This window comes from Colletotrichum truncatum (assembly GCF_014235925.2).
Source record: "Colletotrichum truncatum strain CMES1059 chromosome Unknown Contig_0008, whole genome shotgun sequence".
NCBI lineage: Eukaryota > Fungi > Ascomycota > Sordariomycetes > Glomerellales > Glomerellaceae > Colletotrichum > Colletotrichum truncatum.
The window spans coordinates 106219-133315 of record NW_027222405.1 but is presented as its reverse complement, the minus strand read 5'-3'; the positions used below and the strand labels follow the sequence as shown (position 1 = coordinate 133315).

The window sequence follows — 27097 nt, the reverse complement described above, 5'->3', positions numbered from 1 at the left end:
TCTTTTCCCAAATGTGGACGGTTTTGGATTGATAAGCACACCCCAAAATGTTCCTGATCTTCCAATAACATTTTCGGATTGGTCATTAGATGCTGAAAGCATACTGGTGTGCATGTGGTAAAACAGTTGATTTCAAATCCCACGGAGTTAGCTCGCTTATGAAACATATGGCAGCAATTCGAGATTGGCCCAATAGAAATGTCAACATCTCATCGAGGGTGTGATAATCCCTCACTGATGCGAAATTCTGATACCTATGACGTGCCCCAGTCTTAACAACGAACATGTTGCCCTTGATGGGATTCGGCAATAGCTTCAATAAGAGATACTATTGTGGTGGGACTTGCAACGCTGAGAAAAAGAAAGAAGTTGAAGCCATTTGAAGGTTTGTTAAGGTTCCAGACAATGCTTGTGGTAGATCAACTAGCGCCTTATACATAAGAAAAGTTCTACTAATTCCAAACTTCTAAAAGTGCGGTTCTGCAAATCATATATCCATAATAGTTAATTAAAAGTCAAAAAATAAAGGCATAATCAAATATAAAGCCCCTAAATGCGACTATGGACAAGTTTAGTGATTTTGGTACCATCTTCTAAAATCTCTTCCTGTTCTTCTATTGTATAACCTTTCAAGTATGGAACAAAAACAGTCCAAAGGTACCAGTACAGAACACCGGCGGCAAGACTATTTTTGTACTGTTAGAAACACGTGTAAGATGGGGAGGGGATATTACTTACATGCTAGCACCGACAACTGCGTAAGCTGCATAGAATAACCCATTTGTTGGCTTCGTTTTCGGCGGAAAGAATGGAGCGGCCAAAAGGGCCAGGCTCAACCCGATCCTCAAAACAACAGCCGGAGCCCAGGCTTTGAATGGCCTCTTCAAATCTGGTCGCTTAAACCGTAGCCAAAGGAGGCCAGTGCCCACAGCTAGCGCCATGAACTGCCCTGGGTATCCTTCTACTTCTAGAATAAAAGAATAAACTTCCCCAGAAGGAGGAAGAACAATCACCAAGAATGATGGGATGTAGTGTACAAGAAGCCCTCCTAAAGGCGAGTTGAATGGCCTTGTAGAAGAAAGGATGTCAGAAAATGGGAGAAACCCCTGACGTGCAATTTCTTGCTTAACTCGAGCCTAAAGAAATATTAACAAATCCAGTCCAAAGTTGATAAATCAGATGGCTACCTACTTGAGCAAAAGCAACAACAAAGACGTTGCCTCCAGCACTTAATGCAACAGCGAGTGGTAGCAAAGTTCTTCCTACACCTTGACCGAATACCCGTTCGAAGAATAATGCCGCTATGAGCTCACCGCTTTGCTTAATCTCGTCGATAGGTACGACGAGGAAGTAAGCCACGTTGATGAGCAAGTACATCCCACATGCCGTTGCCAATGCTGCCGTAGTAACAGACCGAAGAGTACGAACTGGATCCTTTACCTCATTGAGGACGAGGTTAGCGTTGTCGAGACCAGCGTATGAGTAAAACACCTTGAATAGCGAGGTTGAAATGATGCCCCAGTTCCAGTTACTACCTTCCCAGAGGTTCTGCCAGGATATGCTGGGTAAAGTAGTATGAATAGACTCGGTTGATGGCTGAGCGAGGACGACGTAGAACCCGCAAAATATCATGAAGACAACAAGAGAAACCTTGATCCAGCCCAAGAAGTTCTGAATCTTGATGCCGACATGCGGTATACATCCATGGACAAGCGTGACAATTGTAAGGAGGCCTACAGCAAGTCCTTTTCGCATGAAATCGCTTGGATTATCGCCACCAAAAGCGAACAGTACGTATTCACTGAAAACGATGCAATTGCTGGCCGTGAATCCAAGAAGAACCACATGTACTGCAATGAGCGTTGACGCTAGAAATCTTGGGCGGCGGTACGTGAACTCCAAGTATACTTTGTCTCCGCCAGATCGTGGAAGCATGGATCCGAACTCAAGGGAGACCATGAGGCCGCAGGCAGCGATGAGTGCACCGACGAGCCATAGAACCAAAGACAGCCCGGGGCTACCGACTGAACGAAGGATGGAACCTGGTGTAGCGAAGATGCCGCTGCCGATAACTCGAGATATGACGAGAATATAGGCGCTCTGCCAGGTAAGAGTCCGCCCGAGAGTGGATGTTTCAGGGAGAACATCGTCCTCCAAGGAGCGTGATGGTTGAATATTTTGACTCGCTAGTTCTGCCTCAGAGACTGAAGCCTTAAGCGATGACGGCGACTTTTTCTTGTCTGTTGGTGATGAGACAGGTGATACCGCGGGTATACCCACAGCGAGAAGAGGTCGCCGCTCGGGGACTTCCGCAGAACTCATCGCCATAAATCTGTGTCTCTAGCTATAAATTCGAATAGGACGGCTATTTCTGCAGGAGGATGAAATATGTACCAACCATTCGATGAAGGGTTCGTGCGACGTGATTTGTACTGTTGGAGACAGGATTGTTTGCAAAATATCACAGACGGATATTATGTCGCCAGATAAGAACAAGCCAGCAGGAAATTGGCTTTCTGGTCTCATGCTCAACTTGCGATCGGTAGGTAGCAAGGGATTCAAAGGGGGTGCATCAGCGTCAATGGGCGCATGCCCACAGACAGCGATTGATTGATAAGAATGTGGATACCCGGTCAACCATCGCAGCCTCGTGAGACCTATGTCAAATAGCGTAATAATGTTTCAGGAAGGTAAGGTTCGGAGGTACAGCACACAGGGTGCGTATACGTTTCGTATTGGGACGCGGATTCGCACGCCATCATGGCGCAAGGTGACGAGGCATGGGGGCCAGGTCGCTTGCTTATTTGTATTGGCTGGACCAAAAAGCGTACCACACGTTGTGTCACAGCCATCGGGAACTACGGGAATCCGCTATCACAATACAGCTCATCACATGCTCAAATTCAGTCACTTTTGTTTCGCTTTCTGTGCCTGCTGAATGAGCCTATCTGGAATTACTAACTGTTATTTTTTTTCATCGTTTTGTTAATCAGAAAGATCTGTATGAACGTGCAATCAGAGTGTAACCGACATACATGTTGCTTAAATCGTTTTATAGTGCGATGAGAATCATCCAGCAATGCTACCATTTAGCTACAGCGAATTTTTATTTACAAAGTTCACTCCTTATAGCTTGTTTCGTCAAGTTTGAATATGACAGATACCATTAAAACCCCGTGTCTTACATAACTTAAATTAAAACTGGATCATTCGATAGAGAGTTTAGTTAAAGTGCCTCACATTTGAATACTTTGCAATTTTTCATTTCCTTTACTAGCGGACACCATAGATGGCCTTCCATGGGATACGCCAGGAAAACCATCTTGCTACAATAATGTTAAGAGAACAGGGCCAAATTAGAGTTCAAAACTGTCTTTTTGTCCTTGACAACACGGAGAATGGTGCAGCTATAAGTCCTTTACCACGGCGTATGATATAACCAAACTGAATGGGACAGACAAGGGCAGTCACACAGTTAGCTCCCATTTCTGTCTTGGTACTAAGTATAAAGCTCTTTTCTCCACAATTGCGACTGCCAAAGGAAGCTGTTACAAGCTTTCATCTTAGCGTTTCTGATCTGGTTGAAGAAGTTGGCTCATTCAAGGTAGCATACCGATGAACTTAGACTTTTCATCAGTGTCGCCCTTGAAGAAGCTTCCTTAGAACAGCATGGAAGACGCGTGAGAGATGACATAAGTATGCTAGTTGATAGCCAGCTTGGCACCTAGTGATCAGAGCAGGCGTTGTTTGCATAACTCAAGGCTTTGTAAGCTCGTATCTGGTTCTAATAAGTCACGTACAAGTTGCCAGATTGTGGTGGTAAAAGTGGACACACAGTCACCAGTCGGTCACTATGGGCTATATGGCCATCACGACACAGACGCAGCGGCATGCCCCCAGCCACGAAAGAAAACCATCTCACCACCAAATCTGTAACAACCTTTGACTGTTGCAAAACCTCACCTGGTTTATCTCTTGGTTTCACCAAAATCATAGGAAGAATGCCTCTAAAAGTAATATTATGATATCATATGTAAATCATTATGCTGGAATACGTGGCCGGAAGCGGACGAGCTCCTATGCTTGGACTTTAATACCAATTTCGTACAGGATAGTATTGCGTCGACCAATAAAGTAGAGAGACCTCAGCATCTCCCAAGAAAGAACTTCAGCGACAAATGCCTGGCCGCAGGAAAAAGGGTCCAAAGTCTGCTTCAGGTGATGGAGCGTAGAGAAGTATATACATTTGTTACTGGCAAGGCGCCGTTAAACTTCATCAAGAAGCATCTGTTTGCTTCGATTCCGACTGAGAACCTGTACTCTTGGGACGCATTGATGGCGTAGACAAGAATCCGTCAGCGCTTGTAGGACTTGACTGGTCCCTGCTGAAATCCGACTTGTCCCTTGAACTCTTGATTGGATCTACAAGCTGAGAAGTCCGTGCCGCAGACACTTGAGTGGCTTCTCTTTTAAGCCTTGGTACCAAATGGCGCCATAGTTGACGAGTTGATGGTAGGCAGGCAACGATAACTGCGACCGACAGCTCAATATAGGACCACATATGTAAATAGAACGCATCATCTTCGATCAAAGTCAGCGGAAGCTAAGAATAAACAGTCAAATGAGTTGATACTTACATGTAGGATCTGAAAAGTTGCGGAACTTCACTAGAACTTTCAAGCGGATACAGCTGACTATCGTGATACTGAATTTCCAAAAAAATTAGTTGAGAGCCTTGAAAATCGTAAACGACCTAGAGCTCTGCCTGCATAATGGGCTGAGGCAGCCACGCCCTCGACTTGAGTGATTCCAGAGCACTTACAAAATTCCAAGTCCGAACATAGACATGATTTCCAGCTTCTGTCTTTTTTTCAACTGCAACCATAACACTTGAGTTACTGGTAATAGTACCATCCATGTGTTAATAGCGATGTTAATGGCTGCGTGTGATATCAGCATGGCAGGGACATTGACGCAAGTCCCAGCGTGTCTGCCATCCCATCCCTCCCAGGAGTACCAAAAAGGTTTGCATTGGTTCAGGTTTGCTATGATGAATGCAATGCAGTTGAGAAGATTGAATGCTTGAGTACACCATAAGGTTGTTGAAAAGTTGGACTTGACGAAACTGAAGATGCGGATGTAGAAGAACAGAATAGACGCTTTTAGAGCACCGACGCCTACGTCGTAGAGTATTTCGAAGGCAAAGAACACCTGTCGGCACGAAAACTTAGCACATGATTTTAAGGAATTATGGCCACTTGGCAAATAGTGAAGATTGCCTTACTTGCATGAATCTGTTGACCTCGTTGTGGGATAATGACCAGATGTCTCTTCCAATTCCCAACTCGTATCCTGAAAGAGTGTGAGCCCAAGAACATTCTGCCTTCAAAAGCCTTGAAGTCGCTTACCATAAAATCGAGATACGGCAAATGCCAGCGAGCAGAACTAATCTCAATGGTCAGCTGGTTCATTTAGATGAACGTGATAGATTATTCATCACTAACGTATCCGAGTATGAGCGTGAAATCATCGGCACCCCAAACAGTCAGCTTAAGTAGTTTCGATAACTGCCTGAGGAAGAAGAAGAATGCAGTTATAATAACCAGGGCAACTCTTTCGAACATGGAGCCCGTTTCGTTCTGGTAGTGATAGTCACACCAAATCCAAGTAGCATTCTTTGCCACTAAAAGTAGTATCGGTCAGTTTTGTTGGAACCTAATGCATAGGGACATTGGCATACTAAAAACATGCGCCATATCGCACGAAGCCCGCACACATAATCGGTATGTTTCGATGTAGCTGCTATCCTTGCACAGGCATCCCGAAGTCAGGTTGGTCATCGCACATGTAGCGAAATTCACCGCCTGCGACGGGCAGGATGTCTATTGAGTAGAGGCGATATATTAGCGATTAAGGACAGTGAATTGGTATGCATAGGGATATGTATCGCGCAAGAATAAGAGGTTACTAACAGCGCAACCAGGGAGGGCTGCCGTCAATTCGGAGAGGGGAAGGTCCATGGATGCGAATATTATCGTCAGCAAAGCTGACAAAAGGTCATGCACAACGGTGCTATCCACCACAGCCCTCAAGAGGTTGGCGACAGAATAGGAACGGCGAGCCGTTTGAGAAGAAGATATGGGGCTTAGGAAATGCAGAAGGACTAGTAGCGGTCCGAATTTCGCATCGTATGTTGTTAGGCAGCGATATTTTTTCCCATGCAAAGATTTAAATCGTGACTTATCAGGATAATGTTGGGGAAATTTTGAGAGGGGTGGTCTGATCTTGGTTATTTGGAGTGAGATGGATTAATTGTTTGCACCTGATAGTAAACCTTATTGAATGTGGAAGTTCTAACCAAGGATAGGAATGTGGACAATGCTGCGCCGTTTGCGGCCGCTAACCCTTTCGCCGATTTCCATCATCATTAAGGATTAAGACAGTGGCCAAGAGCCTGTGTGCTCTTTTAAGGAAGGCGATGACGCTTCTGGCCCGTAAGGCTTTGAATGAATCAGGAAGAGGAATTTGCTTGCTCAGCCCCGACTGAAGATCTTCGGTTAATTCGGGTGCACATTCAAACTTTAAAGGCATAATTGTCAAAGAAGCTGCTAGATTTCACATGGGTAATTTGAAAGTCTACCAACAAGTCACAAGGATCTAAGAGGGCCTAAGCCTAACTTTTAATATCAAATGAAGAGACATTTAGAAGTTGTAGAGATCCCCTTTAAGGAAGTATTTTGAATATTGTTTTATCTTCCTAAGAGCTGTGAAGAGCAGTCAAACGCCTAAGAAGTATGCAGTAACTCTTACGCACATTGGCGGAAACCCGGAAGTGACGGCGTACATCAGCCACCCAACTGTCTTAAGCCACAGCCGAAGCTGGACTAGCCGTCACTTGTAGTGTCCGGAAACAATCCCCATAAACGATAATGTCTAACATCGAATGAAAGCCCCCGAAGTTAAAGGCACAAAGCAATATACAAAGGCCGCTGATCTTGCTAATCTCTATCATTCATTCTCAGCACTAACTAGTATAAGGCAAGAGAACCACGCTCATCGGTCGCTTCCGCTTCAGCAACTCTATTTTCAGATTTGTTTTTTCAACGACTTCTGCGTCCATCATCTGGAATATACTTCTCAAACCAATCTGATCTAATAAAAGCTCAACGAACGTAAGTGGAAAATTTTTCCAATTTGTTGTTTCCCTCTCTAGCTGGGCATCGCTGATTGGAATTTTCATTACCTGTCTTGCATATGTAGGCACCCAATTGTCTGATGTTTTCAACATTGGGCGGCATGATAATGCACTGACACACCAGGTACATTGAAAATTTCCCTCTAAATGTCACATGCTCATGGCCTGCGCGGTAAGACTAGAAATACCAAGATGTCATTAGCACAATATATAAATGGGCCTTATGATTTCCTGACTAATAAGAAGACGATAAATTGATATAGTCATCTTCCTGACCTCTTCAATCTATACCGAGCCCCATCGTGGACATATGTTACTGGCTACCGAGGTGAAGAGGTACAAGTTAATCCAACCATAGTAAGTATTTGATGTATTCACTTGAAAAACCTAGCTTCTGATTACACTTATTACTTTATAATTGGCCATCCTGGTCCTTGGCTGTAATGGACTGGGTAGTCAGGCCGTGCCATCTTCTCGGACCTCCAAACATTACCTGCATCCTTTAGAATTTCATGATTGGGGTTCTTGACATTCCAAAAAAGCTTTGTCACATCAACCCTTGAACGATGATTGATCTTCATTCCTCCTAGGCCTACCATTTCCATATGATATTTGTGGGCGAGGCGGATGAAGCCATATGCAGACCAGGAATGTATTATCTCGTCGGTTACACACAGCCATTGGAAACCTTTTCTCTCCGTGCATTTGTTATGACAAATACAGATGCAAGTCAAGCAGCACTCACCGACTCAGACACAGGAACATGAATCCTCATTTTGCTTATTTACTAATCTGCCCGGTTTGAAAAGCAAAGATAGCGAGTTCGCATCCAGAGTCATTTACTGTTACTACAAAAGGTGAACCTGTCCCAAAGAAAGGAGATTATTTCATTGATAACATTCACTGCTTAATCTAATTCTAGGAGTTGAATTATATCCACAATTCTACCAGCTCTTGTCACATAACTCAGCAATTATTCTTCCCTGTTCTGAAACAGAAGATGTTAATTGTCCCATCCCCTTGTGTGCAGCAAGTCGCCCCCAAGTCTTTAGCCGTGCCTCCAAAACAATTGGGCCCACAGTTGGCGCATATGTTTTCACACTAAGTCATCGATAAACAGTTAGCCCAGGAAAGATATCAACCAGCGAGAAATGATGATCCAAAAAGAATATAAAAGTTGACACTCACACTTGACTTGGCTCCTTTGTCAGTGGGGCAACTGCCATCTGCTGGGGCGCCTGCGCAGAAGATAAAAGCAGCTGATGTCGGCAGAACAAACTGCAAAAGAGTGGTAATGGCAAGAGTAGTTTGCAACAACATTTTTTTCTCGCTCTGCAATGGGGAGATGTCTACTAAAGAGAATTTTTCATGATAGAATAAAGACAAAGAATTTGGAAAGGCTAAGAAGCAGCTATTTATGTTCATATTTTGCGTTTGAACAACCTGGGTATCACGAGGAGTATTGTTCCATAAGGCATAACTAACTTTCCAAACAGTGGAAATTAATATATTGGATACAGCTTGGATTAGAGTTTTAACACCCGAAGCCTTTAAATCGTACATAGGATGACTCGGTTGTGTTTGAATTCTGAAACTAATCGACCTTTCGTAACACTGCTTAGCCAGCTTGTGCAGGTTTAAGAGCTGTAGCAGGCGGAGCAGTCGACAGGTGGGGCTCATCTGATACGTTCAATTACTCACGGCAGACTTTTGCAGGGTTCCGCTATTGGTTCTTGCACGCTTCATTGAGCCAGGCTTTTATTCATGTTTTTCCTTCTCTTTATTGAACTCTAGTTCACAGGATAATTTTCACATGATCAACAGACTTTATCATTGATGGAGAGCATTTGTAAGGTCTCTAGGATCTTTCTTGCCTGCGATTAGGAGTCCCTTAAAGTATGCTTCTCGCTCTAAGTTTCCATGAACATACTTCATGCTTGATTGACTTAGCCGGTCATAAAAGCCTTTAATACATCTCAAGTAACTACGATATTTCATGTAAGTACTTCAATTTTATACCAAAGGACTGATAGTGTTGAAAATGGAATAACCAGATGCCGCAGCATCTACAGCAAGAAACATGTAATGTTGCCGCCCTGAAGAGATTCCTCGGTCAGTTTGGGATAGATCAAGCCTCGCATAGAACTCACAATTCAAGAAGACTTAACAGTTGCCTCCTCAGCATCGCGCTTGTCTGCGTACAGACCAGCGAACCAAGCTCTGGGCAGAGAAGTCAAGCCGACACTACGTCCAGCGACTCTACTTCCGCCAACACAGTTGTCCCCGCAACTGGCGGAGACAGTGACAGCAGAGATAACGGCAAGGAGAACGGAGGCCTGTCGTATAATCAGAATATGGTTTATTAAGGAGTTGAGGCTAAGGCTTTACCTTCATTTTGAACAGTTTAATAAGTGTGATGTGCGGGGAATGGTGAGTTATCTGACAGGTTTTGATAGAGATAAAAGCTCGAAAGCCATCTACGTCTGATACAGGTTTTCCTGGTTTATATATTTACTAACCGTATATTTAGGTTCTTTCACATAACATAATATGTTTGAATGCGGAGCGACATACAAACAGAGGCAGGCTTTCTGAATATGCCAAGTAGAGGATTTCATCCACTACAAAGGATCCCACAAGCGAACCATTTATATACTTAGTACGCTACTCGTGCTTCTAGATTGTAGCACTATTGGATTAGATTGACTGCAGTAAGATACTGTAACTCCACAGCCAAGTATTCTGATCTCACCGCCAAGTAATGCTAGAACCATTTCGCAGATGAGAAACACAGTATCGAGGCCGTTCATTTGTCCTCCACAGCACGTGTTTAAATGTTCTCGTCATCTCACGCAAGCTTTCTGAAAGTTAAGACCAAGAAACATCTGAAACCTACCTTCCTTATTCAACAAATTGCTGCGTTAAAAGGGAGCCGCCAAGACTGAGCCTTGGTGAAGGATCACATACCCTTGAAAGAGAAACACGAAACATAACACTTGACCAATGAGTGCATTGAAGATATTACTGGTATAGACCTAAAGCTCCACCTATCTGGAATTGTCCCAATCATGCAGCCTGAGAGAATCAAGCCAAGACTACACTTTCATAATTCGGCACTCAAAAACGACACTACCAAGGTGTAAATTTTAGTCGAAGATTATTGAAAAGATCAGTGCCACTTGTTTCTAACAAGCATGCGCAATATAAATGTTCTTCACACCACGCCCAATAACCCTTGCAATTCTTTCGAAACCATAGCGCAGTAGCCAGCAGGTTTCGATTCGCGTCATGGATTTCCACGAGGCTCCAGTACAGTTAAAATGGCATATATTCTCATGCTTGAGCACAGTTACTGCTTGTGCCCTTGGCATTGGCATAGCGTTTGTCTCACTGTCAAAAAGGTTTGCTAATCCACGACTCACTTTCATTCTCATTGCATTTCCGATCCTGGTCGCTTTCAAATTATCCAAGGAATTCTCATCAGACGACTTCGTCAACGAAATATTTGCTCGATTTCTGCTGATTTTCCTAGCTCATCAATCTTTCATCCACTGCATTCTGTCATCTGAAGACGTGGAGAAGGAGAGAAACAGCTTTGGGACGTCTGGATCAAGTCTAAATGTCGACAGCAAGTATAACAAAAATGAAACGAAACGGAGCGATAACACATCTCACAATTGGGCCTTTGCGTATAAGATGCTGTTTAACGCACGATGTCTCGGTACAAGATGGAAAACACGCCATGTCACTACGCCTACGATCCTGAGCCTTGAAACAAGGAAACAGCAACGCGATAAAAAAGACGCTAGAGGTGGACAAATATCAACTTTGAAAGCTCCATCTTCCGTTGCGGTGGAGCCAAAGTCCAGAACAGTCTTCGTTCTGAAGCGGGTCGGAGTATTGTTCTTAAGATACAGTGCTCTTTGTCTGTACTACGACCCAAGCCTTCATCTATATATGCCAGACCAGACGGTATGGAAGCGAGAAGACTTCTCAGCTGAAAACCAGGCAACCTTTTGGCGTCTTATTTACTCTTTTCCAACCGGTTCCCAGCATGCTCGAAGTTTTCTCATTCGCGCTGGCATGATTCGGTTGCATCTTGTTGGTGACCAGATGATTCCGGACTATCTTATCCTTTCATCTTACCACGACGTCCTGTCAATAGTTGCGGTCGTCTTACGTCTTGACACACCTGAAGAATGGCCGCCCTTGTTTGGCACCATCGGGCAGGCATATACTGTGCGAAGATACTGGTCGCAGTTCTGGCATCTATTAGTATACAGGTCGTTTAGTGCTCACGCTGAGTACTTGTTGACAAGTGTACTTCGAATCCCAAAACGCAGCGCAGTAACCAGATACGTAAACAACGCATTGGTTTTTGTACTTTCAGGATTTATGCATGCTTTAGTGGAATGGACATTGAGTCCAGATACTTCCCTGCGGTGCGGCTGTTGGGCAACGTGTTGGCGATACTGCCTGCAGATTGGCGCGATCGTATTTGAAGAACTGTTTCAAGCTGCTATGAACGCGGTAGGCAACAAAGTGATGCCTAATCAGAAACTACCTGAGACACTCAGAGTCCTTTGTAGGCTGGTCGGCTATACTTGGGTAGTTGCCTGGACAGTATGGTGTAAAGAGATCACGTTCTTTCCAAGAGCATACTGTTTACTATAGAATGCAATTAATACAATTATCCGACTTGGAAGTATGCTTGCAATGACTTCTTCACATTATCGGCGTTGACAAAAATTTTTCAACGTCTGTTTCACTGTCATGCAAGACCTCTTGATGATTGCATCATTAGAAATGAGGATCGCTTTGAATCACCATACATGTCAGTAACCTCTAAGTTGCCCGAATGTAACTGCCACGCACACGTTCAGACGCGTGATTTCTCCCTTGGAAGTTCTTCCAAAGTAGACATACACCTCATATTCAAAACAATTCACAAGTCATTTTCTTTTTGTTTCAAGACCATGTAGAGCGTCGCCAGATATTGATATGTTCACGAGACCCAGTATTTCGGAACGATGGTTGTTTTTAACATGATTCGCGCTCAATTCAAGTTTTTAGCGCCAAAGTTAGTGAATAGTTGTAAACCTGCAAACAAAAACACATCTCCCAAGCAAGATGAACTGTCCGAGGTACTGTCTGGTGATCCATTATCTAGGATTTGGGGGTACCTTCCGATGGTGCGTTTGCGACGCGCTACGCGCAAAGCCCTGCACAGAGCTTAGTCAGCCTTTGCCACAACCTAGGTAGTTCGAAGCTGTGGGTTGTCATGTGCCAACAACCCAATTTCAATCCATGCCGTGGATCTGAGCTTTTAATCAACCCCATGCCCGAAGAAGGCTCTAGACATTGGGTTTCTAGCGTTCAGAAACCACATCAGTCTTACAATGGGATACCCGGTCGTTCGTTTGGCACTTACCGTCCTGGTGGTGCTCATTGCGCAACGGAAACTAGCTGCGCAATCACGCAGAAGAGACCGTCGCCTTGCCCCAACAGATGAGCGCGTTCTCATCCTGGGGGCTTCCAGCGGCGTTGGTCGCGCCGTTGCTAAGCAGTATGCAGCCCGCGGAGCTCGCATCTGCGTGGTCGCGCGACGTGCTGAAGAAATCGCCACCCTGGCCACGGAGTGTGGAGAAAAGTGCATGTGGCATGTCGCAGACTTCAGTAAGGTCGACGACCTGGTCAGCCTGAGAGATCGGCTTGAGAACGAGTGGCAAGGCATAGACACTCTACACATTTGCGCAGGCGTTTCAGCGCTTCAGCCCGTCATGGCCTTGACTGGAAATAAATCTGCGGAAGAGGATGCAGATGCCGCGGGAATCCAAAAGGCTGTCGACATCGCCGGGCGTGCTGTCAAGGGAAACTTCGATGGACCGCTGGCCTCCGCATTGACATTTGTAAGAACTATTCAGGCACTGGTTTTACTGTAGTACTGATCTGATCGTAGATTCCTATGCTGACGAGAACGTCGAAATCCCCATCGATTCTCTTGGTCTCTTCAGTTGCCGCAATCATACCCGCACCGACTAGGGCGCTTTACGCAGCTACCAAAGCTTCCTCTCTGTTGCTCTTTCAGTCCTTGGCCATTGAGCACCCCAAGATTGCATTCACCTTCATACTCCCAGCAACCATTGAAGGGAACTTCCGAGCATCTGCGGTAGACTCCGGCCCCGTGAGAGAAGATGATCCAAATAAACACGGCCTAAAGATCCAAGACGTGGCTGAGAGGTGCATCGATGCCGTCGATCGTGGCATCACAGGCAACGTTGTGCTGCCAAAGTTTCCGTACGCCATCGCGCAGTACCTATATCAAATTTGGCCTGCTTTTATTGAGAATCGGGCCCGCAAGAAGTATAATTTCCAGGCATAGGGGCCTTTCAACACTCCTGTTAGTAGAGCAAATACCCAAGTGTCACGCAAAACAGCTTGTGTTGCTCTTGGCTTAGTGTTCAAAGTTTCAACTCAGAGGATCAACAGGTTAATGTGTTGTAAATTAGTAATCGTGGAGTGGCTACTTGCAATGTTGTCATGATAGTTGCTCTTAGCCCGGACGCCCAAAAGAGTATTACTTTGACCCAGTATGTTAAGCTATGCAATGTCTTGCTGCAAAGAATCGACTGCCCAAGATTTTCCAAATAGTCCATGAGTCAATTTCTAGCATAACCTCTATCACTTGACCGATGTTGTGAAGCATCTTTATGGCGCTGTTAGTTGTTTGCTTTTATGAGACTTGGATCAGTTTTTCGACAAGGTGAACTGACGCAAGGCGGTTGTCAAGTATTAAGGGTCAGCAACATTCAGCAGTCCGGGATACGCAGGTGTAAATAGGCATGTGTTCTCCACACTGGCGTCTGACAATATAAAGTTGGGCACCACGGCGCGAATTGTCTGCGTCACTAAGTGATATGATGTTTTGAGAGCCGAACGGTTGGTTTTCAGTAATACTACAGATGATGCCATACATCTCATTTGGCGTGATTCAAAATGCGATGAGAACCTACATCGCGTAGCGTTTCCAGTAAATGTATTATTCAGAGTGTTAATATTGGGTAAATTCTTGTCTTTTGGCCTTCTTCAAGCTTGTAATCTGCCCATTGCCAAGGCTAATGTTACCTTGTTGGATCCATTCTCATGGCTGGCTGCTTCTGGTACCCTTGGGTATCTGGTCTTCTAGTCTGACGAGCAATTACCTCTCTTTCATGCTGCACGAGAGCTGAGGAGAGGCACCAATAAGATGCACAACAGTCTCTTGCGTCGCTGCCTTTAATACCGTATCGCTGGCGTATTTGAAAACGCTCGCGCATGACAATCCTGTGTTACACGACTAATTAGCTGAAATTCATTCATTATCTTCACAAAGTTGTCGTTCAGATGACATACATCCAACCAAAACCGGTGAGATAGGTGATACCCATCATCCACAAACAGTCGCGGTTGACATGGTGGTAATGTGACATGGATGGCTCCTCAATACGGTGCGAGGTCTGGCCATAAACTGTCAGGCAATCTTAGTAAACGTTTGAAAATGACACACGGAAACAGGAGTGACATACGAAGGCATGGCAAAAAGGTTCCCAATAGGCACAGGTCGCAGGAAGCGCAGCAGCCGCATAGACCGTGATGCCACTTGTCTCTCTGTATGCTCTGCCGTTCGCCATCCATGTTTTGCATGTCATAAACTTCAGCTTGTTGGGCGTCTTTCTGACGTTGAAGATGCGATTGAGACATTTTCGCAATGCCTGAGTTATGGTCAAGCCAAAAGCTGCGTTCCTAATGGGCTTGAAAGTATGTCATTCAGGGAATGAGCGAGCAGAAGACGTTTTGACAATCGCTCCATAAAATCGCCGGATCAAATTGCTGCCCCCGACACGCGTATACAAGGCTGTGTGAGACTGTGTTTTGCTTCCCAAGTCGGAGGATGTATGATTACATAGGCATGTATGCCAGAAGTCTGGGCATGATGCCGGTCAGCCATCTTTCCCGGCTTCTTTTGCATGGCGGTCTTGGCACAGGCCTGTGTTGCCATACTGGGTGACGTAACCCTGAGTGGACCCAGAGTCCCAATAGAGCAATATTCGCGCGATCCTCGAACGGCTTACGAACTCCCTACAGACAACACAACCGCAGACCACTATTACGGCTGACGGACTCCTTCGGGCCGACGGACTATTTCGACGACATTACTGCTGTACAGCGACTGTGATGGTTAAGTGAAAAAGCGCTGTCTTACGGCGCAACGACGATCATGGCATAGGGCTAGAAATTGTGGTTCGGACGCCGAGGCTTTTAATAATACCTATGTGATCGACTACATAGAAAAAAGATCCAACCTGGATGTTGGAAAATTAGGCGCCTCATAATGTTTTTCTTATGAGACTATGAGTTGAAGGCTTATCGTTGTATTAAATGCGTTCTGATATAAAATATCAGGGTAAATCATAATTACCTACGGCGAAAGAAAAAGAAAAAAACGAGCTGGATGTATCTTGATGCCCCTGAGTCCACGTGTGGGGTTAAGAGACATGAGCGTTTTTGTTGGGATCGCAGGACACCTTAATGAGTGTAAGAAAAGAGATTCTTCTCAAAGTGTGATAAAAGCATAGCCTCTTTCAAACAAGCTGTAGAATGACATGCTGAATTAGGCCCTTCCAATCGCCCATCTCGCGAGCAGGTAGTTTGAGCTTCCTAACGTAACGTTTGAATGGCTGGCAACTGGCAAGTTGGGTGTCCATAAAGCCATTTCAACCTGGGACTCTGACTGTTAAGAATTAACATCAAAATCTTGTTCTTACTTATATAACACTATATAAATGAAAAAAATGGCCTTTTTTCTTCGAAATAGGCAACAGCATGCACCCGGAAATGCAACTTCCAAGTACCAACGCTTAATGTTCTAAAGCTGTGTTCTGCTCATAAACCGATCGTTTTCTTTCCATACCATGTCTGACCTGGGATTATCGTTTCTAGGATCTCACACTGATCTGTAGGACAAATTTGCTCGCGATCTAAGCCCTTGAGCTTGGGGCCGTAGGGCCCCTCGTCGTAGTGGTACTGATTGAAAAGGCGCCACTGGCGCCTGTCAGCGAGACTATAGATATTGTCGCCCCAAGCACCAACATAGTGAAACCAAGATGTTGGCGCACTAGGATTTTCTGCAGTAGGAATAAGGCTATCTGAGGTGTTTCGAGACAACACATGGCCAAAGTCTGACTGGTTATACTTGCCCGTGTTGTTCCTAGGATCATACCAGTATGAGTAAGTATTCTGAGCTGGGTCCCAGAGAGGACCTTGGTCGGTAACGTCCTTCAGCATATTGAATGGTAAGACATATGGATGATCGCCAGGATTTGGATATATAGCGTGAGAGCCAACCGCGGAATACAGCACGGGTCGAGCATTACGTTTCTCGACAGCGGAGTATGAATAAGCCTGGCCGCCTGCATGCTCAGACATAAAGATCCCACGAGGGGCACCTTGCTCAAATCGGACCATACAGTATTCCCAGTCGCCGACGTGGTTACCGAAGCGGATGTTCAGTACGGTTTGTCCGAGGTTGTACGAGTAGAAAAAGAACCAGAATGCGTCGACGATGCCAGAACCTTTGTCGACAAGAATTAAAACTGCCGGTGCCTCGGAGTATCCATCCAGCTTAAGTTCTTCTGTCGCCGTACCTGTAATAGGTTTCTGGTCCCGGCGGCTGATTCCGTCCTTACCAAATGGTTGAGTTGAATGAGAATGCCATGACGGTCGTTGAGGACTAATGACACGCCGAATGTAGCGCTGCTGAGAAACGTCAAACCCAGATTTAGGTATGCCAACGTGGCTATGTAGCCACTCCGGTCTCGACTCGACGTTGTCCTTACTTGTGAGGAAAACTCCGCCGGGTTTTTTATTCAGCACATCGAGGTTTGTGAGCAGCAAGGATTGGTTCAACGATTTCCCCTCAACTTGCGGTGTCATGTGTAGTATATGCTCGGCAATATCGGCGGGCCAAAAGTTCTCCTTTGAGTGGAGGTGAACGAGCGGTGCATACTGCAAGACGTATTTTGGTATGGCTTTTCCCATTTCACTTTCTTTCCTTGCACGATCTTGGGGCCCTGAGTCGTTCAATGGGCTTGTGTGGGCGCTTTCTTTTCCTTCATCGATATCTGTCGAGCGTAATTCGAGACTGATACGCCGTTGCTCGTCATTCTTGTCGGGATCCTGGGGAGTCAACGTGGCTGGATCCCATGCTAAATTTTGAACACCACACAGATTTAACCAGCGGCAGGCCTGACGATCCATCCAGTAGGGACTAGTGTTAATCCATTGTTTGTCTTTCAGCTCTTTTTCCGGGTCTATCGAACTTGGATCGAGCAGACGTGGCAGCAACGACGTCAAAGACCAAAGGCATGCTGCAAAGACGAAAATCGGTAGAAAAAAGGACCGGAACAGCCGGTAGATGTGAAAACGAGCATGATTAATTCGGCACTGCGGTAGGTAATGATGTAAAGAGGAACAGAAGCCACGCGCTGTCAAGTACCAGAGGAGGGCTTCGTCTCGAAAACCGTTCAAATTCATGACAGACACCGAAAGATATTACCACTGACTTGAATGAGTGGTAGCGACGGAGTGTTAAACTGCTAGTACTACCAGATCTGTAAGCATTCGACTGTTTAGAAGACTAGGTCAAACTACTTGTGCAATGAAAGTAGTAATCCACTAAATTTCTCCATAACGGGACCCTGCATGTAATACTTAATCAATGTCGAATTGGCAGCCCAACAATAAAGCTTGGAAATTCAAACGACTAGTAACTAGCCTGTTCGCTCATTACGAAGAGGGCTGAAGTCCACAGCATCCAAAAGAAAAAGTAAATGTTCCGCTCACACTTACTGGGGTATCCTTGAAAAAGTCCCTAACCCTGGTACTATCTCCTTTCCGAGGCTTCCTTGGATACCGATCTTTCCATTCTGCAACTGCATAATATAGGACAAAAATGTGTCCCATGCCTACTGATGGTGCCGTTGAGTACTTCAACAAAGGGGGGAATGGGATGATAAATGGCCGCCATTATTAGTCTCATACAGGCCTTCCTTGCGCGTGACCAAAGGTGCCTGCTGGATGGTACCATTCATAGTTATAAACTACTTCTACTAGCCTGAACTCTCATGCATGCACTGGCCTCGATTGATTCATCGGATGATGATCTGGTTGGTAGGGAATATCAAAGTCCTAGTCACTTTCTTATTAGGGAAAATTATGGAGTAATTTCAACACTAGACCATGCTCTTGACTATTTACATTCGGAGTTCGGCACGGTGAAGTTTAAGCGCTCATAGTAGGCAAACAAAACCGTAACCCGCGGATGCCGCTATCGCAACCCGAATGCCGACAAGTCCAACTGTGCCATTCATGGGCATAATGGCGCCAAAAAGATACGAAGATTATGGGTATGGTGGTTTTGTTGTCATTACCTGCCTCCTGGAATAGGAATGTATGTAGAATTCCACAAAGGAATTGCCAGATCAACTTAGCTACTAATTGCTTTCAGTCGTGCACCAGGAACTAATTTATGTACACAAACTTCTTGTCATAGAATTTGAAATAAACATCGAGAAAAATCAATTCAGAAGATCTTGAATTTGTTACTTGGCGTGAAAAAGAATTTAAAGGGTACGAGAAAAGCGCAAGTTATTTAAACGATCGCTAATGTATGCCAACTCTGTCGCTGGGCATTCTCTTTATGTCATTAAACCATACATACCTACTCAAAATCATGTACAAATGACGATCCCATGAATACTGGCTGTTGTGGCTGGCAAAAGCGTTGCGAGTCTTGAAATATTGCTGCCAAGTACTTACAACAAGCGCTTTTCTGCTATAACCCTCGTTTATCTTGGAGGAAGGCAAGATTACAGCAGCAGCAATTCGCCATGCAAAGGCCAATGCTGTAAATGGAAGGTCGAATAAGAATGTGTACTTCCTTAGTAGCGTCGTGGTTACCAGCTTATACGCAACTGGTGCGCTGCTGTCACTCTTGACGTATTCACTAGGACCACCAGAGCTATTAGCGGACCTCTATGGGGTCCAAGGCAAAGTACGAGTTGGAGTCTCCCTTATAGCTCTGCTCACCTAACAGCAGCGCTCACCGCGCGATGATTTATGTGTCCGGAGATGCCGTACTCGTCGAAAGTAATGATCTCGAGTATGGTATTAATAATTTGGCTCGGGATGCTACGATCTCTCAACTTACAGTGTCAATATCCCACTTATGAACGTACTCTTTAATGATAGCTTGGGTAATGGTTGTATCCCACCAAGCCGTAGGGTTGTCCTGAAGATCCGGGTGGTCTAACGCTTCGCATCTGGAGGAATCAATTCCAAGGGCCTCACATGATCCCCTTAGCTCCTTTTTTCGCGTGTCGCCTAACCCTTTGTTGTTGCCTGCAGCATCGACGGCACGTCTGGTCAGTGCATTTTCATACTGCAAAGGCTGAAGATTCAAAATGAACCTACCGGTCGACAGAGCGAGCAGTCCGCCTTTGATGCCGTCATTTTTATCTAGTACACCAACAATGATCGGCGCAAAGAAGAGGCATTCGTCGTCAGGATGAGCGGTCACAATCAATATGTTCTTTATATCCTGTAACTCGCGCGGTAACAGCCTGGCGTCGCTACCAAGATGATATGCTAGGGCGTATTGTAGAAATATGGGGACTAACAGTGCCAGGACGGCAAACCTGATGAGGATCCGGCGACGGATCCGTAAGACACGAACAAAGTAATAAGCCTTGAGAAAGCCTCGTGGGGTGCTTTTTGTTAGCATGATTCGAACTTGGAGGCTAACTATACGACAAATCGGATAGTCGTATTAGGGAGAAGAATCTGTTACATGACTGTTATATAAGGTCCCAGAAAGTACGAATGCTACTTGACTTCGGGAGTGACGGAAGCTAACGGCGGATTAACTATAAGCCTTAAGCTGGTGGGTAACGTGCATAATGGCCAATGCTCAAGTCAGGAGGACCAGCAGGTACTGGTGGCTGAAGTTGACGAAGTCAAGAGAGGAATGGAAGCACTAATCAACGTGATATAGGGCAAAGCTGTCGGTGTCAACAGCACATAGGCAGAGAAATCTAGGAATAAAATCACATTTTAAATAATCAAACCATTGATTCCTCTTTGTCTATTTTCCCAGGCTCCTCGTTGAGAATCTTTTGGTTTGAAGACAATAAAGACCCAAACACCCCCCAAAGCACAAGAATTACCCCCACATGAAACTCACGGATTCGTCAGCATAAGTCTTCACATTCTTTTCAAACAAGAAACATACTGAGTAGCGCAATCTTCTCGAAACTGAGAATATTGCAATAGCAGACGCGGTGAGGAAACCCAAACCTTGTGCGTAATTCTTGGCGACCGTACTTGTAATGCGCACACACCATGATACAAGAAATCCTCCTATGGCTTGCAAAACCACCAAGAACACTACTCGTGTATCGTAGCCTCTGAAAAAGCTTTTGAAGGTAATGTCAGTCTTGATGAATATACCCAGGATGGCAAATATACAGCTATAAACTGCCATTTGGGCGTTGCGAACCAAAAAGTTGCTATTGGTTTTGAAGCACAACTCGATGTAAACGCCAGAAAAGGCAACGCAGAAGCCTGCTATAAACATCATTGTGATTCCCAAGAAAAAGCTGTGGTCTACCGTAGAAGAGCTTGGATTTGCCAATTCCGTTATTGAGCCAAGCTGGACCAGTACAATTCCCGATGTCATCATAATTAAATGACCCCATTGCAGCTTGCTCAACGACTGCTTTAATAATATCATGCCAAAGATAGGTGTCAGTATGAGTTTGGCTTGTGACAGCATAAGGTAGGGAAGTAGAGGTAGGTTGCGAGCTCCCATGGCTTGACTGGCGGAAGCAAATGTATACAGAACTGCGGGAATAGCGCTGTGAAGATGGTCCTGCTGAAACATCTGTCTTATTGAAGACGCCTCTTTCAGGCCTGTAACAGGATGAATGTGAAATGTCCAGAAAAGCGCAACGAAAGAAGTAACTATTTTCAGCACTTCAGACAAAATGACGACTGTGAGCGGGTCATATATAGGCTCGTTAGGGGTTGACTTGTGCTGCAGTTTGTATTGCAACTTCGCTTGTGAGATATAGCATCGTGAACGAGATGGTAGTCGCTTACCGAAAGAGATACCGCATTTTGAATCACTAGCTAATTGATAGGAAGGTTAGTCAGTAATGATACCTTCTAAATAATATGATTGGAAACAGACCATGGTGAGAGCGATTCCTGCTACTCCCTTCAACTGAGAATACGGACGCCCATTGTTCGCCATTAGCTAAATTCATTAAGGAATCAATGGGAGAAAAAAAAACAGAATCTGTTACATTCAATGTTTGAAAGTTGATTTGAGTAAAGCAATTAAGAGCTGGGCACTGAAGTGCGAGGAACAATTACTGAGTCCCAACACGCTGATTGCCATACCTACATGTGTGGAATTCACATCTCGCATTCGGCCCCCGCGGGGTCGCCTGGAACGGAATCTATACGGGGGTCCGACGACTTCAAGGGCCACAACAAGCTTTTTTCGCAGCTGCCTAAACACTAATTAAGTGCCTGTGACCTTTCTTTCGGAGTTCGCATGCCGTGTTTTCCATTTTCCCGGAACTGATATGCCGTATAATAGTAGTTATCCTATAGAACAAAAGAAGACCTTTGATTAGCTAGGCCTGGTTGGGTTAGCTAAGAATCGTCCACTCTCGTAAATCCCAGAACCCTGCTTTTGCCATTTAGTGCCCAGCTCAGGGGCTAGACCGGTCCTCTAGACCATTTGACTATCTGTATTCAGAGCAAACCGAAGGGATGACTGATGGGACATTCCTCTGATTCACCTCGTCGAAGGAAATTGAGAATTAATGAAGTTCGCGAAAAGAAATAGATGGAGTCAGAATATTAAGAGACATAACAAGAGAAATCACATGCGCAACAACAGGTAAGGCTATCAAGAAGGTGCACATTTAAGACGCTACACGCTAGATTTTATAGAGCCACCTAGATCTTTTTGCGAACGAAATACCACCATGCGCCGCCACCTACACAGTCTTCGCACCAGAAATACAAAAATGACACCACCGATGACTAAAGGTACAATTTGCTTCCATCCCAGATGACCTAGCAACACGATAAATGCAGCATCGAATGAGTGCCATGACGAGCTACCAAGATGATTGAATAAGGGCGTTGAAGCAGCACCATTAAGCTGGTGCAGTTTGATGTTGTTTTTCGGGCCACTTAAAATCTTCAACGTGCTTCTATTGCGCTGCAGAGCGTGTATTGTACTATTTGCAAAGTCAACTAACCATCTCGAAACACAGGGTTACTCATGTGTTCAGAATATTCAGAAGAGCAGGACATAATGTGTGAAAAGACATGACTTACGACGCAAAATGGCAGCCGGTACTGAACATTACCGTTGGATACGCTAATCCGAACCAGTGTCTGTTATACGTCTCCAGGTGTGCTATAATGTCTTTGATAAACTTATTGCCCCTGCTGGCCATCATGAAACCGTTCGAAAACCCGACAGGATGGGCAGCCGGAGCAACAAACTCAAAACGTCTCAATGGACCCAAAGACCGCCGGCATTGTAAGTCCATATCTAGTACAACCCCTTTGAAGATATGTTAGCATCAAAGTTCACGTCGTTTCTTTTTCGCATTCACTTTTGCTCGCAATATTCAAGGCTTCGTTGGCAGCTCTGAAAACATGTTTTCCCCGGGTCTGTAAAGCTTGAAGATACCACTCTGACTTACCACCATACTCGTAAAGGATGAAATACCGCAGCGCGTCAATCCGTTGAATTGGGAACCGGTAGCCGTCCCACATGTTCTTGAGCGCAGGAAACTTTTCAGCAACGAACTGTTCAGCTTTGGCATCGGTCCAGAAATGTGTTTCCCACCCAGGGTGCATCTCCAGACAGCTTTGCCGAGCGTGCTGCCATTTTGTTGCAGCGGCTGGATTCTCCAACAGGATATGATGAAGAATAGGCGGAATCTTGTCCTGGTAAGAAGAGCCAGCAGTTTCCTGCATCCGACTGTAGTTTGCGAAAGTGACATCGAACCCATCGACGTCTTGAGAAATCAGGAATTGGCTTGCATTATGACCCCAAGTAAAAGGGAGGAAGATAAGTGTCAAGGCAGCGTGGAGTATTTTCCTAGACCACCAAATGGCAAATGCAGAGAGCATAACCATGGCGAGAAAAAGCAGGCGAGAGCGCCATAATCGGGGTGCTTGTAATATTTTAACCATGGTGGAGAGCTTGATAGCTTGGCATAGTTAGCTAGTTGAATGGAAGAAGATATATATCAACGCCGACAATAATTTCAAGACAAATCATGAGAGCGTTTCAAATTTGCGTAGCAGAAAAGACTTTATATAGATTAACTCATATCTGAATGTGTATTGTTGCAAAATAGGCGTGAACGTTAACTCCTCAGCTTTCGGTTAAGACGGCTCACCCGATTGCATCGCACGATACGAAGAGTTCACAACGCCGCTAACAAAACCGAGCTCGGTATTTCAGTAGCTAGCAGAGTTATCCCTTACTAGCCTTCGTTACAGGAGAGTGAATAAAGAGATAAACAGCGTGATCCCCACTGTGCTAACTTCGGAGTATTAGTAGAGGTGTAAAATCCTCACACTTGTTGCCTAACAGTGTTCGACGGACAAGAACGGTGTCGACGCAAAGGCAAATCTCCGGAGTGCCCGGAACTACGTACGAAAATAGAGACGGAAAAGCAAAGCAGAGCGGGGTTTTCGGTCCCAGTAGGATTATAAATTAGTAGCGGGGTCCGCGGCCGCGGGACTGGGTTGGGGTGAGTCCTGAGAGGGAAAGTTTAACGAGGGAGAGGCATGAGAGAGAGTTACAGCGAGAAAAAAAGTGAGAATTTTACAACCTGTTAGCTGTTACAATATGAATAATATTTACCATTTCAATGAATAGTATGAGAAAATCAACTGGACCCTAACCCTTAATCGACCTTTGAAGCGCCTACGACCTAATCCGTACGAACCCAGTTGGTTTCAAAGCTTCAGCAGCTGTCAGCAGAACTCACCGTCATTAGAAGCTGACTGTATTATACTACCACTTGGATCGATTTGGGTCGGTCGTCCACTTGAGACAATCATTTTCCCCACGACCGCCCTGCTTGCCGTTCTCTCCACCGCAGTTACAGCTATCAACAGGCGTCTTGAAGTACCGTGTACACTCGTCAAAGTCGAACGTCCACGTGCAACCATCCAGTACCTCGAAACTGAAACGAATCTCTTCCTGTCCAGAAAAGGGCTTTATGTATTCCTTCTTATAGCCGGCCTTGAGCTCCCCGGTGGCCCTACCTTCTAGGCCGCGGGCCTCGACGCCGACCGCTGAGCCTATGTTCCTGCAGAAAGAGTTGATGCCATTCCGCAGCCGCTTGTTGCTCATCTTCCGCCCGCTTCCATAGCAGTTAATTTCGTTCTTGTTGGCGTCGGGCCGTTTTAGCGGCTTCTCTGTGGGTTTGGAAGGCTCGGTTGTCTGCGCCCTGGTCGTGGTAGTGGTGGTCTGCTGCGGTTGTTCGCACATAACCCCGAGAATACCGATGATTTGGCCAAAGGGGAACCCTCCGGGCACGAGCATGGTGCCGTTGTATGAAATTTGGGGGACGTCCCAGCCCCAGCCCTCGCCGATCGGCACCTGACCCGAGTCGTTGTTGGTCGTTTGTTCGGACAGTCCAGCAAATCTTTGTCGTAGTAGCTCGGTGACTCGACGGCCTGCCGGCACATCCAATCCTTGAGGCGTTCACTTATTTCGGCGTTGGGGTCCACGGCGAGAGCAGCTCGTGGCTGGAGGGCGACATGCGGCCGGAGGGGGCGCGCTGGCCATGCGCCCTTCTGCGGCGGCGGCGCGTCAGGTCCGATGGACGGAGGTGGCGTTGGATAGGCCGCAGTAGGACTCGCCGTCGATGCTCTGCCGTCTGGCCCGTTGTACACGACTACGGGCCAGGCAGCCGTTGTGGCGGGGATGGGCCAGAATTCCTCGAAAGCCCGGCGGTTTAGACCATCCCTCTTCACGTTGGGACCGCCCTCGACCAGCGTCATCACCTCGAATCCTATCTTGGACAATGTTAGGGGCCGCACCGTAATGGTGCTCGTCCACGCATCCTTGCTGACAGTCATGAGTGGGTAGTTGACTGTGGTGGTCGCGCCTGTGTACGGTGGGATCTTGACGCGGCAGGGCGGCTGACATGAAAACTCGGGCTGGGCCATGTCCCAGATGGAGGGGTCGAGCCATAGAATATCGTTATACTGTTTACCATCACTGGTGACGTCGAGCAGCGACACCTGCGACCAAAAGGGGTGTGCGTTGACGTTGAGGTTATCCTTGGCCGCGATGCCTTTGCCATCCATGACGACCATATACTTGGCACCGATGGTGACAAGATGCTCCCAGCGCACGCTAGCGTGGTTATCCTCGAGAAGCACCAGCGCCTTCTGACAGAGCTGCCCGCTGATGCAATCCTGGATGTAAGTCGAGAACCATGAGTACAGGCCGGCCCCGGCGACCACGATGTCCTCGCAACCGCGCATCACGACGGCCCACGACTGGTCGCAACCGCTGAACTCGTCGCCCATAGCGCAGGCGTAGTCCGGGTCACCAGGGGAGATACCGACGGTGTTGCTGAAAGGGGCAGGCGGGTGGGGGGTGGGTTGATAGTAGGGCGACTCGGTCTGGATCATGGCGGCAAAAATGCTCGAGGCGTTATTGAAATTGTACTGGTACATAACAGCATGCTCCGACGACGTGCCATAGAGCCAGGTAGGCTCATTGCTCTCAACCAGCAGACCTCGCGCGACATGTACCGAGTTCTGTACCATGGTGTTATTGGCGTTCTCCAGGTCCAGGTCGTCGATCATATGATCGGCCACCAACAGCCACATATTCTCGAAGTATCCTGAGGCGCCCCGTGTGATGTGCATCATCAGACTGGCGGCGTTGCAGCCCGGGGCGATACCTGAAGTTATGGCAGGACACACTGTGGGTGTCAAGTCGGTGCCTGTTGCGCCGCCGATGCGGACGTGGCAATCCCAGAGGGCAGCCGACCCCTTTGCATCCGCGGCCATATTCCACTCGATGAGCACGGCGCCAGCTGTAGGACCCTTTGTGGTAAAGATGAGGTCCTGCATCTCGACGTTGCCGACCTGGCCGGGGAAGCCCACACCGAGCATGACGGTGGGCTTCGTCTCATCAGAGAAGGCCGATCCCTGGGCGACCAGCTGGGACCATGTCGCGCCGATCACTTTTACGCCCGCCGGCACCGTGACGGTCTGTGTCAGAATGTACGAGCCGGCGTCAATGAATAAAATCTTGCCCTGGCTGGAGTTTATAGCCTTCTGGATGGCGGCCGTGTCATCCGTTTGGCCATCGCCTTTGGCGCCAAAATCCTTGACGTGGAGAAAGTCCGCCACATCGCGGTCCTCGTACTGCGGCTTGGGACGCTCATAGAAAGCACCCTTTTCATCCAGGAGCGCGCTGTCCCTACGATACCTTCCAATCTTACCGCCAGACGAAAAGGAGCGAGCACTGGTATCAGCCAAGCCCGAGTATACGGGACCTAACACCCACTCATCCACCCTAGCCGACGGGGCCAGGAGGGAGCGGCCATTTGTGTCAGCAACGGCGGTGGTGACGCCCGACATGACTATGTTCTCAATCACGAGACCGGTGCTTCCGGAGCCAGGCTCGGATGACGGCGGCTGTATGACGGCGACGGTGCCGACGTTGGTGAAGGACGAATCCATGATCAGCGACGACCCGATGTTGTTGTCAGAATTGTCAGGCACAGACTTAAA

The 27097-nt window shown here is 46.5% G+C and overlaps 10 protein-coding genes across 10 annotated transcripts; 1 reads left to right on the top strand and 9 right to left on the bottom strand.

Annotated features, from left to right (window-relative positions):
• Positions 1-549: 549 nt before the first annotated feature.
• CTRU02_211513 (methionine permease) lies at positions 550-2328 on the bottom strand (the record flags this gene model as incomplete). Its single annotated transcript, XM_036732099.1, has 3 exons — positions 550-685; positions 739-1136; positions 1192-2328. 3 exons carry the CDS (start codon positions 2326-2328, stop codon positions 550-552), a joined length of 1671 nt encoding a protein of 556 aa, XP_036576178.1.
• Positions 2329-4276: 1948 nt separating this feature from the next.
• Positions 4277-6020, bottom strand: CTRU02_211512 (CFEM domain-containing protein; the record flags this gene model as incomplete). The annotated part of the gene is made up of 8 exons (XM_036732100.1): positions 4277-4581; positions 4638-4705; positions 4823-5211; positions 5285-5352; positions 5409-5445; positions 5505-5683; positions 5741-5882; positions 5973-6020. 8 exons carry the CDS (start codon positions 6018-6020, stop codon positions 4277-4279), a joined length of 1236 nt encoding a protein of 411 aa, XP_036576179.1.
• A 2141-nt stretch (positions 6021-8161) lies between these two features.
• On the bottom strand, positions 8162-8515 carry CTRU02_211511 (uncharacterized protein; the record flags this gene model as incomplete). Its single annotated transcript, XM_036732101.1, has 2 exons — positions 8162-8296; positions 8384-8515. 2 exons carry the CDS (start codon positions 8513-8515, stop codon positions 8162-8164), a joined length of 267 nt encoding a protein of 88 aa, XP_036576180.1.
• Positions 8516-12594: 4079 nt separating this feature from the next.
• Positions 12595-13577, top strand: CTRU02_211510 (short-chain dehydrogenase reductase sdr; the record flags this gene model as incomplete). The annotated part of the gene is made up of 2 exons (XM_036732102.1): positions 12595-13104; positions 13155-13577. The coding sequence occupies 2 exons, from the start codon at positions 12595-12597 to the stop codon at positions 13575-13577; spliced, it is 933 nt and encodes a 310-aa protein (XP_036576181.1).
• A 739-nt stretch (positions 13578-14316) lies between these two features.
• On the bottom strand, positions 14317-14935 carry CTRU02_211509 (uncharacterized protein; the record flags this gene model as incomplete). The annotated part of the gene is made up of 3 exons (XM_036732103.1): positions 14317-14518; positions 14588-14702; positions 14761-14935. 3 exons carry the CDS (start codon positions 14933-14935, stop codon positions 14317-14319), a joined length of 492 nt encoding a protein of 163 aa, XP_036576182.1.
• A 1182-nt stretch (positions 14936-16117) lies between these two features.
• CTRU02_211508 (vacuolar protein sorting-associated protein TDA6-like protein 2) lies at positions 16118-17167 on the bottom strand (the record flags this gene model as incomplete). Its single annotated transcript, XM_070205649.1, has 1 exon — positions 16118-17167. One exon carries the CDS (start codon positions 17165-17167, stop codon positions 16118-16120), a length of 1050 nt encoding a protein of 349 aa, XP_070060462.1.
• A 1728-nt stretch (positions 17168-18895) lies between these two features.
• On the bottom strand, positions 18896-20015 carry CTRU02_211507 (glycan biosynthesis protein; the record flags this gene model as incomplete). Its single annotated transcript, XM_070205648.1, has 4 exons — positions 18896-19238; positions 19322-19389; positions 19443-19633; positions 19706-20015. The coding sequence occupies 4 exons, from the start codon at positions 20013-20015 to the stop codon at positions 18896-18898; spliced, it is 912 nt and encodes a 303-aa protein (XP_070060461.1).
• Positions 20016-20352: 337 nt separating this feature from the next.
• Positions 20353-21065, bottom strand: CTRU02_211506 (nucleotide-sugar; the record flags this gene model as incomplete). Its single annotated transcript, XM_070205647.1, has 2 exons — positions 20353-20463; positions 20523-21065. The coding sequence occupies 2 exons, from the start codon at positions 21063-21065 to the stop codon at positions 20353-20355; spliced, it is 654 nt and encodes a 217-aa protein (XP_070060460.1).
• Positions 21066-22235: 1170 nt separating this feature from the next.
• Positions 22236-23518, bottom strand: CTRU02_211505 (putative glycosyl transferase; the record flags this gene model as incomplete). The annotated part of the gene is made up of 3 exons (XM_070205646.1): positions 22236-22548; positions 22649-22880; positions 23023-23518. The coding sequence occupies 3 exons, from the start codon at positions 23516-23518 to the stop codon at positions 22236-22238; spliced, it is 1041 nt and encodes a 346-aa protein (XP_070060459.1).
• An 832-nt stretch (positions 23519-24350) lies between these two features.
• CTRU02_211504 (LysM domain-containing protein) lies at positions 24351-27046 on the bottom strand (the record flags this gene model as incomplete). The annotated part of the gene is made up of 2 exons (XM_036732105.1): positions 24351-24987; positions 25029-27046. 2 exons carry the CDS (start codon positions 27044-27046, stop codon positions 24351-24353), a joined length of 2655 nt encoding a protein of 884 aa, XP_036576184.1.
• Positions 27047-27097: the final 51 nt, after the last annotated feature.